The following is a 17,547-nucleotide window of genomic DNA, read 5'->3' on the forward strand; positions in this document are numbered from 1 at the left end:
TGGAAGTTAAAAAGGGTGATTGTGAGATGGAGTTCAGGGAAGAGTTAAGTCAGGCACTGGGAGGCAGTGAAGAGTTACCGAATAGCTGGGTAACTACAGCAGAGCTAGTAAGGGAGACTGCTAGAAAGGTGCTTGGTGTGACATCTGGACAGAGGAAGGAGGACAAGGAGACCTGGTGGTGGAATGAGGAAGTACAGGAGACTATACAGAGGAAGAGGCTGGTGAAGAAGAAGTGGGATTGTCAAAGAAATGAAGAAAGTAGACATGAGTATAAGGAGATGAGGCTCATGTCAAAGTGAGAGGTGGCGAAGCTAAGGATAAAGCATATGGAGAGTTGTATGAGAGACTGGACACTAAAAAGGGAGAAAAGGACCTATACCAATTGGATAGACAGAGGGACAGAGCTGGGAAAGATGTGCAGCAGGTAAGGGTGATAAAGGATAGTGAAGAAAACATACTCACAAGCGAGGAGAGTGTGCTGAGAAAATGGAAAGAGTACTTTGAATGGCTGATGAATGAAGAGAATGAGAGAGATAGAAGGCTGGTTGATGTGGGGATAGTGAATCAGGAAGTGAAACAGATTAGCAAGGAGGAAGTAAGGACAGCTATGAAGAGGATGAAGAATGGAAAGGCTGTTGGCCCAGATGACATACCATTGGAAGCATGGAGGTGCTTAGGAGAAATGGCAGTGGAATTTTTAACCAAATTGTTTAAGGAAATTTTGGAAAGTCAGAGGATGCCTGAGGAGTGGAGAAAAAGTGTTTTGGTACCTATCTTTAAGAATAAGGGTGATGTGCAGAGCTGCAGTAACTGCAGAGGGATAAAAATTGATTAGGCACAGCTTGAAGTTATGGGAAAGAGTAGTAGAAACTAGGTTAAGAAGGGTGGTGATGACTAGTGATCAGCAGTATGGTTTCATGCCAGGAAAGAGCACTACAGATGCAATGTTTGCTCTGAGAGTGTTGTTGGAGAAATACAGAGAAGGTCAGAAGGAGTTGCATTGTGTCTTTGTGGACTTAGAGAAAGCATATGACAGTGTACCTAGAGAGGAGTTGTGGCATTGTATGAGGAAGTTGGGAGTGGCAGAGAAGTATGTAAGAGTGGTACAGGATATGTATGAGGGTAGTGTGACAATGGTGAGGACTGCAGTGGGAGTGACAAATGCATTTAAGGTGGAGGTGGGATTATATCAAGGATCAGCTCTGAGCCCTTTCTTATTTGCAATGGTGATGGACAGGTTGATAGATGAGATCAGACAGGAGGCCCCGTGGACTATGATGTTTGCAGATGACATTGTGATATGTAGTGAGAGTAGGGACCAGGTTGAGGAGACCCTGAGAGAGGTGGATATATGCTTTAGAGAGGAGAAGAATGAAGGTCAGCAGGGCTAAAACAGAATATATGTGTGAAAATGAGAGGGAGGGTAGAGGAATGGTGAGGATGCAGGGAGTAGAGTTGGTAAATGTGGATACGTTTAAGTACTCGGGATCAACAGTTGAGAGTACTGGTGAGTATGGAAGAGAGGTGAAGAAGAGAGTACAGGCAGGGTGGAATGGGTGGAGAATAGTGTTAGGAGTGATTTGTGACAGACATACCAGTAAGAGTGAAAGGGAAGGTCTACAAGAGGGTAGTGAGACCAGCTATGTTACATGGGTTGGAGACGGTGGTATTGACAAAAAGGTAGGAGTCAGAGCTGGATGTGGCAGAGTTAAAGATGTTAAGAATTGCACTGGGTGTGACTAGGATAGACAGGATTAGGAATCAGTATATTAGAGGGTCAGCTCAGGTTAGACAGCTTGGAGATAAAGCAAGAGAGGCAAGATTGCATTGGTTTGGACATGTGCTGAGGAGGGATGCTGGGTATATTGGGAAAAGGATGCTAAGGATGGAGCTTCCAGGTAAGAGGAAAAGAGGAAGGCCTAAGATAAGGTTTATGGCTGTGGTGAGAGAGGACATGCAAGCTGTTGGTGTGAAAGAGCATGATGCAGAGGACAGAAAGAAAGGGAAACAGATGATCCGCTGTGGTGACCCCTAACGGGAACAGCCGAAAGAAGATGATGATGATTATTGAAGACAGTATTTGGATATTGTTAACATCCAATAAAGCATTCTTACCCAAACTACAGCATGTGCAGAATTCATTCCAAAAAGTACAAAAAGACTTGACCCATAAAGGAGAGACTGTCATCTGTTCAGCACAAGTTTAGGTAATTAACAGATAAAGATATTCATTCCAGTCTCATTTCAGTTGTTTCCAGGTAATCCTAGTATACTACAGTCTTATTATTTCTTACAATGGTGAGCCTACCATCGATGGAGGGGACAACAGTTAAAGTAAGTCCCAGAACCCCATAGTGACCTTATCAGCAGTCAGACTACGTATATTCTACAGAACAGATTTTAGGGCAAAGTAAAAACAGTTCTCTTGATACTTTTTTCTAGTCTACTACTAACTACAGCAGAAGTGTTTCATAACAGACTTTTCAGCAACACACCATCTTTTTTTCCAGATGGGAGAATGTGTGTACAGAATTAGGCCACTGCTGACAGCACCAGAGTTACTCCTTACAGAGTAAACCTTTCAGTAAGACACCACTAATATACCATATTTAAACTTCATACAGAAAACAGACAGAGCAGATGACATACAGTAATTGCATCTGTTAGACAGATTGCAGAACACCAGTGTTTATTCAAAATACTACTTGAGAAAAAGACATTATAGGTAGTTAACAGGAATGTACTTCAGCATCTCCACAAACTTTCAAGTTTCCAGTGTGAAGTCACACAGCCAAGAAGTAAGAAAAAGTTTAAAAAGCTGCAGATGACAGGACACATTAATCATAAAGTTACATAAGATTTCATGCCCCTTTTCACTAAGTCAGATCAGAAAAGTTTAAATACATCGGTAAAAATCACTGGAATAAACATGGAAACCAATACTTCTACAGAAAAACACCAGTAAATGTTTGGTTTAAAGTTAAAAACTGAGTAAAGTAGTCTAAGAAATTCCATTCCAGAAATGTTCATTTAAACTGAAAGGTTATTAGTTCAGGAATGTTACATCTTTTCAGATGTAAAAGGGTTAAATCACAGAAGCACACTGCAACAGGCACACCATTTCATGATTCAAAGAATGAGTCAGCTTCTGTCACTAATTTTTGTTTACAGTCTTCAGACATCAGTGTAAATGATACAGCACATGTAATTCAAGATACAGAGTTTAGCTGTAGTACAATTTCAAATACAAATGTTTGGAATGTAATAAACTCTAATTTCTTGGTTTCAGAAACACATGCAAATATTACATTGAGGGGGATCAGAGAGCAGATTTTGATCAGTCTGATAAAGTAAACACCAACAACCAAACAAACAAAAAAACAAAGTTCTTTTTTTAGAATGAGAGTGCTTTTATCTTGCTGGGTGCTGCACCCCCTAATTTTTGCCATGAGTGGCTTGTTTTTTGAGTTAGTTCTGTACTTCTTCCTGATGTGTATACCTGCCTGTATGCAGCTATTAAAATAACTGTATGTAAATGCTTTCATGTTTTCAGATAGTTGTATAACAGTCCTAGTTTTTAGTTTATGTTTTATCTTTGTTCAGACAATATTGACAGGAAAATATACTAAGAGTTTAGTTTCCAGAATATAACTTTTACTAATGTTCAGTTATGCTTTAATCTGTGTTTGGGTAACACTGGAAAAATATATTCCTTTAGTAATAGTTTAGTTAGCTTCCAGAATATACACAGCTATTTTAAATGTTCAGTATAAATATGTATAAACTGAATGTAAATTTCAGTCAAAATTCAAAATATGACATTCATACTGTTATGCATTCAGTATAGTATGTTTCAGTCAAATTTCAGAATATAACATTAATATAAATTTCATTCAAGTTTCAGAATATGACATTTATGTTCAGTTATGAGTTCAGTACAGTACAATACAGTCAGATTTCAGAATATAACATTCATACTCATTTACAACATACAATTACATTACACTTCATATGATTTAGTCATTAGTTTATGGGTAAAGTGACAGAGTTATTTGTAACACACTTATTAAAATAATAATAATATGTAGTAATAGTTATTTAATATACTCAATACATAACAGGGCAGGCTTAATTTAATTAAATATTTTACAGACTACAGTGTACTTTACTTAATGATTGTACATTAGACAGAAAGGTAAAAGGACACTAAAAGTATGCAATGGTATAGATCTGAAATATGGAAAGCACAGGTTTTAATAAACTATTACAACTCACATATTTATAGTATATTTAAGACACAAATTTAGAAGGCAGACATGTGTTACAGCACATACAAATTAAAAAGGTAAACAGAATTATTAACAAATCTAGCTGAAAATTTACAGAAACAGGTTAATACAGAACATGGTAATTATGCTTCAAGACCAGTTATAAAGGAATTGATTCTTATCGAGGGTTAAATATCTTATTTACCTTTAAGTTCACAAAGTCTCTAAATATTTGTAAAATTAACCAATTCTCTGAATCTTGACTGTATTTGGACCTTAAATTTTGAACAGTGTATATATCAGTACCATTTAAGAATTGCTGCCAATAAATTAAATTACATTGTTGTTTAAATACTAGAATTTTGTTGAAGTTATGAGTTTCTGAGCAGTAATTTGTATATGCAAATGAAAAATTAGAAAAATATTAAGTCTTTAATACAATTGTTAGAATATGTGCACTTTTGGAAATTATGTTATTTAAATAGGGAATGTTTTCTAAATGGAAAGATATTTGTACTTGCAATGGAATGCTAGAGAAAGATTAGACAGTTAGGCACTGTGAGACACATGCAAGACAAGGCTTGAAAACCAAATCTTAAGAGGCAAGTAAAACTTTACAGGGTTTTGATATTATTAGGATATACTTCAGACATGGTCAGTTGAATCTAGGATATACTTCAGACATGGTCAGTTGAATCAGTTGAGTTAGCTTTAGGACTGATATGCAGAAGGTCTTTGCAGAGCAGACACTCAAGCTTGAGTACTGAACTCAAGTCAAATATCTAGCATTATATTATTAAGGAGAATCACAATATACATGCAGAAGCGTTGGGTATTTATCAGCACTGTTACCATTACCCAGCATTCCAGAATTTCTACAGACTGTTATTATTTATCAGAACTGTTAATGAAGACAGCATTTGGATATTGTTAACATCTGATAAAACATTCATAACTGAACTAGAGTGTATACAGAATTCATTCTGAAAAGCACAAAATGACTTGGTCCATAAAGGAGAGACTGGCACCTGATAAGCACAAGTTTGGGTAATTAACAGATAAAGACATTCATTTAAAGTTTCATTTCAGTTGTTTCCAGTTAATTCCACTTTACTACAGTCTTATCAATTCTTACAATATCTATCCATATATCTATCTGTGTGTGTATGTATGTGTGTATATATATATATATATATATATATATATATATATATATATATATATATATATATATGATTTGGGGTAGTCTCCATAAATAGATGGAATTTAAATTGGGGAGCACATGTTAAAACAAGGAAAGTGTGTTATGAGAATATAATGGAAAAGTTTTATTATGTAAATCCTTGGAAGAATAAAAGAGAGGAAATTGGAAAAGATATTAAATAAAATTAGAAAGATTTAATGAAGATTTAGAAATTAAAGATTTTTATGGAGATTAATGTTAGAAAAAATTCCAGTTAAAGCAAATATGAAGTATAAGCAATTTAAAGACATGATGTATAGTAAATGCAATGAGGAAACAACAGAATATTTTATACAAATAATTGTAAGGTAAAAGAAATCTGAGACTTGTGTAGAAAGGAGCTCACAAAAAATATATGTGAGGATATAAGTATGGATGACGTAGAATATGGTTATTATGAAGATGTATAGAAGAAGAAAAAAGTAGAAGAGTTGGTCGATTTATAAGAAGCACTATTTGGATTACTTTTAACATGAGGTGTAAGGAGTTGTATAATTAAATATGGGATGGTTAAAATGTTGTGAATAGAATAAAAAAAATAGATGTTGGATAAAGGGGGGTGAGGGAAATATTTATAATTTTTATATTTTATTATTATGTATTTTTCATTATTTGTATATGGTTTATGAAATGAGATTTTGTATGGGTTTGATATATGTATTGATTTTGAAAATCAGCAATCAATCTTTCTGATGTGAGAAAAGATTTGCAACTGTCTGCACAAAAGCTGACTGTCCTTCCTTGTGTGCCATTGACACTGTAGAAGAGTTGAGTAAATTATAAGGTCAAGCAAAGTGGCAAAAGCAAACCAGATCAAATCTATCACATCAGTGTGCTAACAGAATGAAAAATGAGTTAATCTTTAATAATACAATGTTGTACAATGGTAAAAAAAAGGCATTCACAAAAGGAACTCATTCCTACTCTTCTGATAGGCAATTCCTTAGGTAAAACTCAGAAAAAATGGTGCTAAAATTTCAAGCCAGACATAAGGAATACTTTTCAAACTGGCTTGGAATGACCAGACTAGCAGACCATAATATGGAAATACAGTCAGGAGTGAAAGCATTTTCAAATCCCTACAAAGTACATGAAAATAAAGCAGTACAGCAAGATGTTGCAGGCAGCCTTTAGCCAAGGAAGTCAATCAGAAATTTTTAATTAAAAATCCAAGACTAAATGCTGAAAATGAAAAATAAATTCAAAATCACAGAGTTAAGAACTCCATTTTATTTTATTTTTTTTATTTATTTATAATATTTGTTAATGTCAGGCCATGTTGGTGCAGCAGTTAGCATTGTCGCCTCACAGCAAGAGGTTCTCCCATTCGATTCTCAACTGGAGCGCCTTCTGTGTGGAGTCTGTATGTCCTCCCTGCAGTCGAGTGACATCTAAAGACATGCAGGTAGGTGCGTGCATGAATGGGAGTGCCTTCCTTGAAGATTGGGCATCGGGCTGGCAACTCGGCACCAGAAAAATCCACTGCCAATCATTAGCAGACCGGAGTTCCACTGTGGTGACCCCTAACCAGGAAAATCCGAAAGACTTTATTTATAACAGTTGTTAATCAGGAAAGTGGGACTGAACTAGAGGCCTATTTTCAGAGGAGTCCATGGGATAAAAAGCTCAACAGTAAACGGAATGTAAAAAAAATAATAATAAATGCAGTAAAATGCAATATAATACAGTAAAGTGAGATAACATAATACTTCGTTTAACTCATAGAAGGAATAAATACAGTATTATAATACAGAACAATGATTAAGTGCATAGACAGGTAAAACTTTGAAAGGGTAAGATGAAGTGGATGAAGTGGATGGGTTAGGTATAGTTAGATACTACAGCAGAGGTAGCAATAGATGATGATGGTAGTAGCACTGTGATGAAGACAAAATAATATAGCTTACAAAAGACAGATTACTATATAAGGTGAGAGTTATTATTACTATGTATTACTGAAAAGAGAAAACCTAGAGAAGAAATCCAGGGAACTTTCACTCTAAAAGGAAAAGAATAGCTGAAATGGGTCCTTCTGGATCAATCTACTACCCTAGTTGGTTAATGAAGAATGATTAATAACAATAATAAACTGCATTGGCTAGTGGTAAGTTGGAAGTACAGTGAACTGAAGTGATAGGAAAATGGAATCAGATATACCAAAACATGAGGATGACTCAAGAATAATTTATGAAACTATTATGTCATGGAGTAGGTTGTGTGGCCCAATAGTGCATTCCAAGTTAGAGTGCATGACAACAACTTCAAAGATACCTGAAACAGCTGGAGGAATAGGGAGGGATATTGCCTTCTTTCAACACTCATTTCTACCAAATGGGCCATGGTTCTCCTTTCAAAATAATTCCATGTTTGTATGTTCAAATATGCAGCCCTCAATGTCTTTTTTTTCTTTTTAAAGCTAAGGACTTACACATGCCAGTCACATCTTTGTTATTCTTCTAGAATTCTTAGTTCTTCATTCTGAATTGCACATGTGCAAGCTGCTTTTTCAACAAAAAGCATCTATTTTTTTTATCTCCACCTCCAAATATATAATACTTAATGGTGTTGTTCTTCTCATATTCCTTTCAGCACAGTCCAGAAATGAAGATATTTTTAGTATGGGTATGCTTTCTTATTATAATTGACTACCTATTTTTCCCCTCAGTGCTCAGTAGTCCTAAAATAGCTTCCTGCACAATCCATAAGGTAAGAAAAGCTGTGAGACTGATCCAGGTTACTTGTATTATATGCTTATTTCTTTACAATTTTTGAGCACTTTTTGATCCTCTTTGTATCATCATCATCATCATCATCATTTTATGGCACTCTACCTAAATGCTCATGTCCATCACTGGGTCTGCGAGTCATTGCTAACACCCCCAGACTTATCTGGCTGGGGCTGGTACAGATTCTAACAGCATACTGGGGGGAGATCTTACCTTCCTTCCATCTACCAGGAGGTATTTTTACAAAATGATCTACCCCATTGCTTTCCCCCTCCCTTTGTGGTATCTGTGGTTGTGTCTGAGGGGGTTGGCACAGAATGGGAATGTGAGATAAAATGCTTCACCTCTGCAGCAGCTCAACCAGGTCCATCACACTGCCCCTCTTTGGACCATTCTCCACGTGCTTGAGATCCCCAGTCTTCACCAGAGATAGTGGCAGGGAATGCCCACATAAGCACCACCTCCTCCCCGGATGGTAATGACTATTCCTCCCTGACACCCCAAATGTCCCCTGAGCCACTAATCACCTGGGCTGTAGTTAAGTCATGTTATGACTGCTACCAGAGCAGCCGGTTTCTTTACAATTTTACTGCGATGGCTCACAGAGTTTATCCAGAAGTTACAGTGATGTACGTAGAAGAAAAAGACAATACTTTGACACCAAATGATATCAGACTTTAGTTAGTTCTAAGTAAATCTGTAAATAAACGTTGCATGTTTATGGGCATTACAGAAACCACTAAAACTGAATTTAAAGGGACCTGAATACTAGGTTCCATTACATACAATTACACACACAACATTTAACAATGTACATATCATCAAAACTTGCATTCTGGGCTGATATAGTGAGCACAAAGTGATTTTTGCGACAACTACAAAACAGTGGCAGTGAAAGCAGGACTAGTGAAGTGCTTAGACACAACAGTGAGTGACGGTTAGACCCGGAACACTGTAATCTACCAAGCAGTCCGAAATAAGCATAGTGGTGGGCCAGTACACAGCAATAACCTCAAGAAATCCACAGTAATTCCATCATCATGACAAGTTTAAGCATGAAACATGTATAAATTCAGAGTACAATGCCTCTGTAAATGGATCAGTAATTTTGCTGGCTCGATGTCAAGATAAAAGCTACCAGAAGCACTGCATGGAGATACTTTCACTCCAAGGAAGTAATGTCTATAAATCAGTCAGCTACAAAGAGACATTTATACAGTATGCTCAAAAAGGATGCAATTTTTAACTAAGCTGCCTGGACAGAGGCATTCTGTAAATGCTTCACTGCAAGCCCCTGCCTACATATACTCCTTAAAGTAATGGTGGGGTTACTAAACTTGTCAGATTCTCTTAGGATGCATGACTAGGTTTAAAAAGGTTTCTGCAGTCATTAACCCAGTATACACCTTAGAACTATACTCTACTGGCAGCATTATCTTGACATAGTACCATTTCAGAAACCTGAGCCATTACTCCTAAAACATAGTTGCATCAGCCTAAGCCTCTGTTAAATAATAGAATGAAGTTTCAAAATTCTGTAAAGAAAGTACAGGCTTAACAATGCCTCTCTAAACATTCTTCATATGGAAACCGAGCTGACTTACCTCACTAAAAGCACCTCGGCCAATGACTTTCAAGATTTCAAAGTCATCTCGCTGAAGCTGCAGCTCTTTCACACGTCTCGTGATTGGTTCAGCTACAATGGTAAGAAAAATAATAATATATTACTGGGTGAGGTAAAAACAATTTATAAGCCATTTCATCACCACATATATTCTGTAAAGAGTTTAAATTTGTATATTCTGACAATGACCACAAAACTTACTTTATACACCTTTTTACCTACATTTAGACACATTTTCCATTTGTATTTATATTTAACATATAAGATTAACCAGCCTGCTATTTATATGAGCTGAACAACAGCAGCAATCTACAACTTAGTGTTCACTCCTACATCTTACAGAGGAAAAGCTGCAGCCTTCTTAATAATTACAGTTCTCTTACTAGTATAAAGTATTCGTTGCCATATAAAGATACTTTTGAGACTTCAGCAGGAAGTCAGTACAAAAGTTTAGTTAGAGTTGCACAGCAAGGGAAGGGTCAGGAAACCATGACAACTCTGATGCAGACAATGTGGATTCATAGGCCAGTGAGTTTCCATATGAAAGAACAGCAGATGACACAGGATGAAACTGAAGAGAATATGTCACAGGAAAATGTCCAGGAACTTCCTGTAGAATGCCTGCAGGAAACAGAGAACAAAGAATGTGCCCTTAATTTAGAAAAGAATGATCTAAGGGAAGAGTTACTTGATTTAATACAGATGAATAGACATATTAAGATCAATGAAAGAACTAGTTACAGAAAGTCAATAAGACACAAAATGTCAGAAAGTTAATAAAACAAATGAACACAGTAATCAAAACTTCTTCTTCTTCTTTTGGCTTTTCCCGGTTAGGGGTCTCCACAGCGGAACTCCGGTCCGCTAATGATTGGCAGTCAATTTTTATGGTGCCGAGGGGCCAGCCCGACGCCCAACCTTCAACGAAGGCACGCCCATTCACGCATGTCTTTCGAGCACTACTCAACTGTGGGGAGGACATGAAGACTACACAGAAGGCGCTCCAGCCGAGAATTGAACAAGAGAACCTCTTGCTGTGAGGTGACAATGCCACCGCTGCACCACCAAAAATGTGATATAACAGAAGTAAATAAGATATATTATTGTGCAGCTATTAATAACAGATGAAGAGCTTACCACAAAACACAGGGCAATAAGGGAAAGGAAGGGAAGAAATCAAATGCCATCATGGAAGTATCGAATAGAGAAAACTATAAAGCAATTAAAATAAGAAGTTTCACTGTTAGAATACTACAGAAGAGGAAATAGATCAACAAAAAGACATAGAAAGATGTGCTAAAAGTAACACACATTATCAGAACAGACCAGGATCTATCATACACTATTGCAAATAATAAACTATAGTTATAAGCACTGGCAGAAAACCTTAGCAGATATGCAGATAAATAAAAAGGAAAAATAAGCAATTCATTGATGACTCAAAAACATTTTAAAGAGAACTAGAAAACAAGGAAAAAGGAATAGAAATACCACCAATAAAAGAAGAAATAGACATATTTTGGAGAAATATCTATGAAGACCCCGTGGAACAAAACAAAGATGCTGAACTGATAGAAGAAGTAAAAGAAACTTTAAGAAGTTTAGATATACAGGATATGAAATGGGATAAAGTACTGGCCTGAGAAACTGAAAATAAATTAAGAAAAGCTCCTAATTGGAAAACCCATGGTCTAGATGCAGTACCTAACTTCTGGCTAAAAGTAATAACATCTTTACATGAAGATTTAACTCTGAGTAAGAACTATTTATATGCGCATCTCAAACAGATACCAAACTGGTTAACAACAGGAAAAACAATACTCGTCCTTAAGAGTGAACCTACATGCTATCCTAAAAGCTGCAGGTCAACAACTTGCCTTCTGACGATGTATAAACTATACACTAGAATTAATGCTGATAGAGTTTATAGTCGTTTAGAAGAAAACTCAATCATTTCAACCGAGCAAAAGGGTAATAAAAGAAAGTCATATGGAACAAAGGATCATTTGTTGTCAAACAAAGTCATAATGGAGAATTTTAAAAGGGGAAGAATCTAAGCATGGCATTGGTAGACTGCAAAAAAAGCATTTGACAGCATCCCAGATTCATGTATAAAGGAGTGCTTATGGATGTATAAAATACACCCTTCCCTGATCAATTACATTACAGTGACCGTGGAAATGTGTGCACGCTCCTTTGACAGATTACATTACAGCAACTATGAAACCATGGCAAACCACTCTGCAGCTAAGCCATAATAAAGGACAAATTATTATCCCAGGAATATAAATTCAAAGGGGAATATTCCAGGGTGACTCTCTGTCACTGCTGCTCATTTGTATTGCCCTTAACACATTAAGCTGTCTACTTAACAGATTAGGTCATGGTTACAATTTGGTTCCCAGAAAACAACAGTGTAAAGACTTCTCATCTTCTTTTTCTGGATGATTTAAAACTGTACAGCTCACCAGATGAGCAACTGACAACCCAAGTGCAAGTGGTGAAAACTTTTTCAGATGATATGAGTATGTCATTCAGTCTTGATAAATGTGCAAAAGGAATCTTTAAAGCAGGTCATTGGTGATTCTTTAGTGAGGCAAACCGATGTCCCCCTCACCAAACTGAGTATGGAGAGAGTCACAGTAGCTGCCTTTCCAGGGCTAGCATTTGTCAAGTCACACAGGCACTGAGATCATTGAACCACAGGTACCAGTATGACACTGTCACAGTCCATGTGGGTGTTACTGACCTGAGACTTAACCTTCCTTTACTATGTGAAGTGAAACATGATCAAGCTCGCTGATTGTGTTTCTTAGGCAGGTATGAGCCTAGCACCGAGCAGCATACTAGCTTCTCCAAGGATGATGCCACGTTGCCAACAGAAAATGATCAATTTTAGCAATGGGTTAGCTTCTGGTGTCAATCCAAGGGGGTAAAATATTTGAAGGCCGAGGAGAACATGGTTGATAGACCATGCTGCTTTGCAAGGGATGGTCTGCACTTATCCCCTCTAGGCTTTCAGATATTGGTAAAGACCTTTTCCACCATCATAGTGCTTTTTTAAACAATGCCAAACTGATAAACCTAATGACTTAACTGAAACTATGAAGGCATATCTGAAGGTGGTACTGCTCAATGCTAGAAGTCTTAACAAGAAACTCCACTCTGTGAGAGCCTTCCTCTCCCTGGACAGTGTAACCCGCTGAGAAAATCTAAACAGGCAACGAAGAAAGTTAGTTAATACTTCATAGGCTAAATTTGAAGAAAAAATAGCTTCTCAGACAAAGGACAACCACAAATCATTCTACGGCTATGTCCATAACCTCAGGGGAACAATACGACAATGCACAGAACTTACTGTAAATGCCATCACCTACACTGAACCAGAGGCCATTGCCAACCTTTTAGCTAACAGGTTCAGCTCAAATTTCTTACCCCACTCCCACCCTGGCAGTTCAAAGGAAATACTGTATACCACAATCCCCCACCACCACCATTATAGGGAACAGGCCATCAATGCACTTTCCAAGACCAAAACCACTGCATCAGTGAGCCCCAATAACATCCCAGGATGTTTGATAATTAGCATGAAACAAGAACTCTCTGTTCTACATGAATCACTTTTCAGCTGGAGCCTTCAATCAGGTTTTGTGCCCAAGGAGTGAAGGTTACCTACAGTAATTCCCCTGCCCAAAGGAAGTCCAAACACTGATCCAGGTATCTAAGGCCCATAAGACTTACCAGCCTCACATGTAAGGCCATGGAAAGAATCACCACAGACATGATAAATGAGGTAACCTGCAAATGCTGGACCCACCAGAGTTTGGTTTGTTAAAAGGTCAAGCCTATTAAATCTGGTAGAGTTTTTTTGAGAGGGTCGCCAAAGCACTGGATGAAGGTAAGACTGTGCACTCAGCTTACCTCGACCTGACCAAGGCTTCTGATACAATACCCCACTGAGGCATTATAGACAAGCTTGCTAACTTAGATATAAACTCTTTTATCACCTGTTGGATAGCCAACTGGCTCACTGATAGGACCCAGGAGGTCAAAATAGGTGTGGTCAACTCCACCAAGAGGCCAGTCACTACTGGAGTCCCTCATGGCTCAGTACTAGGCCTGCTTCTCTGTTGCATCTATTTTTCTGAAATGGAAGTAAATGCTGAAGGTTTATGGCTGAGTACGTTTGCAGATGATTGTAAGCTGGGGGTTATCATCGACTCTGCTGACACTAGCATTCTTCAAGAAGGTCTATCGCTAATCCACAAATTATGCCAAAACCATGGTCTTAAACTTAATGCTAAGAACTGTGTTATTGTACCCAGTCTCCTATAACTTGCTGAGGGGTGATCTATGCCTGGCATACAAGTCATCTGCAAACCCCACACTTAAGAATCTCCTGTATATTCATAAGTTTAAAAGTACCAGAAATACAAGGTCTAGGGAACTGAATTTTGTCTGTGACATAAACAAAACATCCTGGACAGACAGATATGTGTCCCAGAGACTGCTGCTCCTATGGAACAGGCTTTCCATCCATGTGAAGCCGAGTTTGTCTATTAACCAGTTTAAGCACATCCTAGACCAGTGGATGGAGAACAGGAAATTTACACCGGCTCTGGCATCCATGTCCCTTATGGACACCTGTAGCTTATAAATGCCTGGCCCACAATGTCCTGTTTGGATACAGGGCATCATTATTCTTTCGGGGAAACTTGACTAGGCTTAGAAAGGCCCCAGGACTTGTTAGCCTAGCAATAATCTGTGAATCTATGAAACTGCAGCACAAAGAAAATATAAGTCTGGGACAGGAATGCGATCTAAAGGAACTTGAAAAGGAGGGAATGTATAAATAATTGGGAATTGACAAAGGATCGACAATAAAACTTGAACAAATGCAAACAAAACTTAAAAAGGGATATTTTAGAAAATTGAAATTAATACTGAAAACAGCCCTGACATCTAGGAACATAGTCTAAGTTATAAACCAATTTGCTTTTCCTGTTTTAACTTACAGTTTTGGGGTGACTGACTGGCCCCAAAAGGTATTGGATCAGTTGGGCAGGAAAACAAAAAGAAATACTTCATGTTTAACACATGATTTATAAAAGTCAGTGTATACCAAGAGTATATATTCCCCATTCTGAAGGAGGTATGGGCATCCTCAAAATTGATTTCATGTATAGATCTGCAATCATAGGACTGCATACATAGGCTCATAGGTGTTTACTAGGCAAATAACCATAGGGGCCTTTTAAAGCATAGCCATGCATCTCAAATCTTTGACAAGTTCTGATACCCTTGACAAGTGTAAGTACGGGCCTGGGAGATGAAACATTTACAGGTTACCTGTGTCCATTAGAGGCATAGGTGCCAAACCATGGATGAATTTCCGGGTTCCCATTCAATTATCCAATTTCCACTTGATTTGGGCTAGGGAGGAACTCTGCTTCATGTGGATGGGCAGCCTGTTCCATAGACGGGGTAGTTTCTGGGATACATACGTATCTCTCCAGCAGGTCCTATTGACATCACTGGCAAGGTTTAAGTCTTTAAAGCAGGTAATTCTGGTGCTGTTTGTTTTGTGGATATCCAGGAGGTCTATCAGAGTGGGGTCTGACAACGCTCTGTATGCCAGGCATAGATCTCACCTCAAAAGCCTGCAGGAGACAGAATACAAGGATAGGGCCCCTTGAGGCAGTCTGCATAGGACATTTTATTTACACCGTGTATTCCTTTAGTGAGAAACATCTGTGGACATTCCAGTTGTTGGATATGCCTGTTTAGGTACATACCAAAGGGTGCACTGTACTCAATGACAGATCTGATGAATGCCGAATACAGTGGAACAATCACTTCCTTGGACTTACATGCCACACCTTTGTTTATACGTTGCGCAACACCAGGCTACCTGAGGTACAGCTGTGTTGCACTCAAGCCCAGACTCTTCACTCTCAGCATGGGATACCTCCCCTCTCAGAAGCTGCAACTAGCCAATGTATGTACCTGTAAAATGTTTTATGCACCTGTGCTAATTTGTAGTGAGCATACTGCCTGGGACCTCTGACCACCCCTCTTTGTGATAGTGTTTATCCTCCCTTCCCTACCTTAAACCATTATCATAGCTATTATTCATAGCTCTGGCTTTCACTGAAGAAATGAACGCCTCTAGCAAACCGTACATACTGCTCCCCAGCTTTAGCCTTTCCCTACAATAGCTCTTTCCTATGTCTACACTCTTCTAATTGGGCTTCTCCTTCCAATTTTCTCCTTGAAAATACTTACATATGGCATAGTCCTTAGATTATGTATTTTCCCTCTTACTTAGCTGATTCTGTCCACTGGAAGTTGTTTTATTTGTTCTTGCTAAGTTAGATAGCGGGCTTAACCCGCTTCAAGCTCACTCCACTCCCCTGCCCTCAATTCTCACCTGCCCCTACTACGCCTACATTTATTTTAAACCGGCCACACCCTACTCCACTTAATCAATCCTAATACCCCTAATCTAATCCACACCTAGCAGGTACTGCATCACACACAACCACTTTATATCTCTACAACTCACACCACCACACTATACAAACATGCTAATTATACACCTTGCTTCAATACTATGTTTAACTTTACTTACACATCTTACATCCCCTCACAGTATCACTAGTACCAATCTCCACATAAGTACCCCCAGACTGACACAACCGCAGCACAAACTACATCCCTCCATTTCAATAGCCCACTCTATTTACAACACTACCCCAATCTCACTAGCAAAATTCAGTCTTAGCTCTCCACTCAGCACCCTGGATATCTTTACAATATGATAAAACCATACATAAACTTATAAAAATGCTGCATCTAATAACAACAAAACTACTACATAGTGAAGATATTCATCCCAACCCTAGACCCAAAATTCCTTCAACCAACTCTATCAACTCCACCCCCCCACCCTACCTCAACAGAAAAAATTCAGACCTCCTAATACTAAACATCAACCTTAGAAGTATGCTTAATAAAATACATGAACTTTATGCTTCCCTAACGCTCTACCATCCTGACATTGTCCTGTTAACAGAAACCTGGCTAAAATCAGATATCACTGACAAAGAAATAGCACCCCCTGGTTACAATATACATAGAAAAGATGGCCTTTCTCTAGACCTCCTGAACACAGACACCCCCAATTTCTAAAATGCAGAACTAGTACTAACCAAACTCTATCTTAACCCAAAATAAACATCTAAATATTATAGGCATTTACATCCCACCTGGCCGGAACATCCCTATAATGGAACATATATTACAGTGGGCATCCATCACCCGCCCTCAAGAAACTATCATAGCAGGGGACTTTAACAGAGATTGGAATGCCTGTAATGCATCTACCTCTTCAAGCCATATTAACCTCCATGGCTACTGACAATCAATCAAAACCCCTACTAGAAATGATAAAAAAACAGAGAGTCAGTACTAGACTGGATCTTAACTAGCCATCCCAATACTGCACTAATCTCAGGCTGTCTACCTGACAGTCGCAGTGATCACCTCCCTATTTTTCTTCTCAGACAACTAATAAACCCTTCCAAAATCCCAAAATACCATCTGTTCCGTAATACCAAAAACTAATGTTCAAGAATTTACTACTTTACTTAGAAATTGCAAATGGAACCCAGTTAGCTATCTCCC

At 38.1% G+C, this 17,547-nt stretch overlaps 1 protein-coding gene across 1 annotated transcript in view; it reads right to left on the reverse strand.

Moving 5' to 3' along the window:
* The window catches only part of LOC122794347 (chitinase-like protein PB1E7.04c), a 1,804,082-nt gene that overhangs the window by 1,108,052 nt on the left and 678,483 nt on the right, over positions 1–17,547 (reverse strand). The window contains exon 2 of the mRNA XM_044062662.1: positions 9,842–9,933. Coding sequence (XP_043918597.1) covers positions 9,842–9,933 — 92 coding nt within the window. The remainder of the gene's footprint in view (positions 1–9,841; positions 9,934–17,547) is intronic.

The sequence above is a fragment of the Protopterus annectens genome, chromosome 1.part0 (assembly GCF_019279795.1).
Source record: "Protopterus annectens isolate FY-2018-M chromosome 1.part0, PAN1.0, whole genome shotgun sequence".
Taxonomy (NCBI): domain Eukaryota; kingdom Metazoa; phylum Chordata; order Ceratodontiformes; family Protopteridae; genus Protopterus; species Protopterus annectens.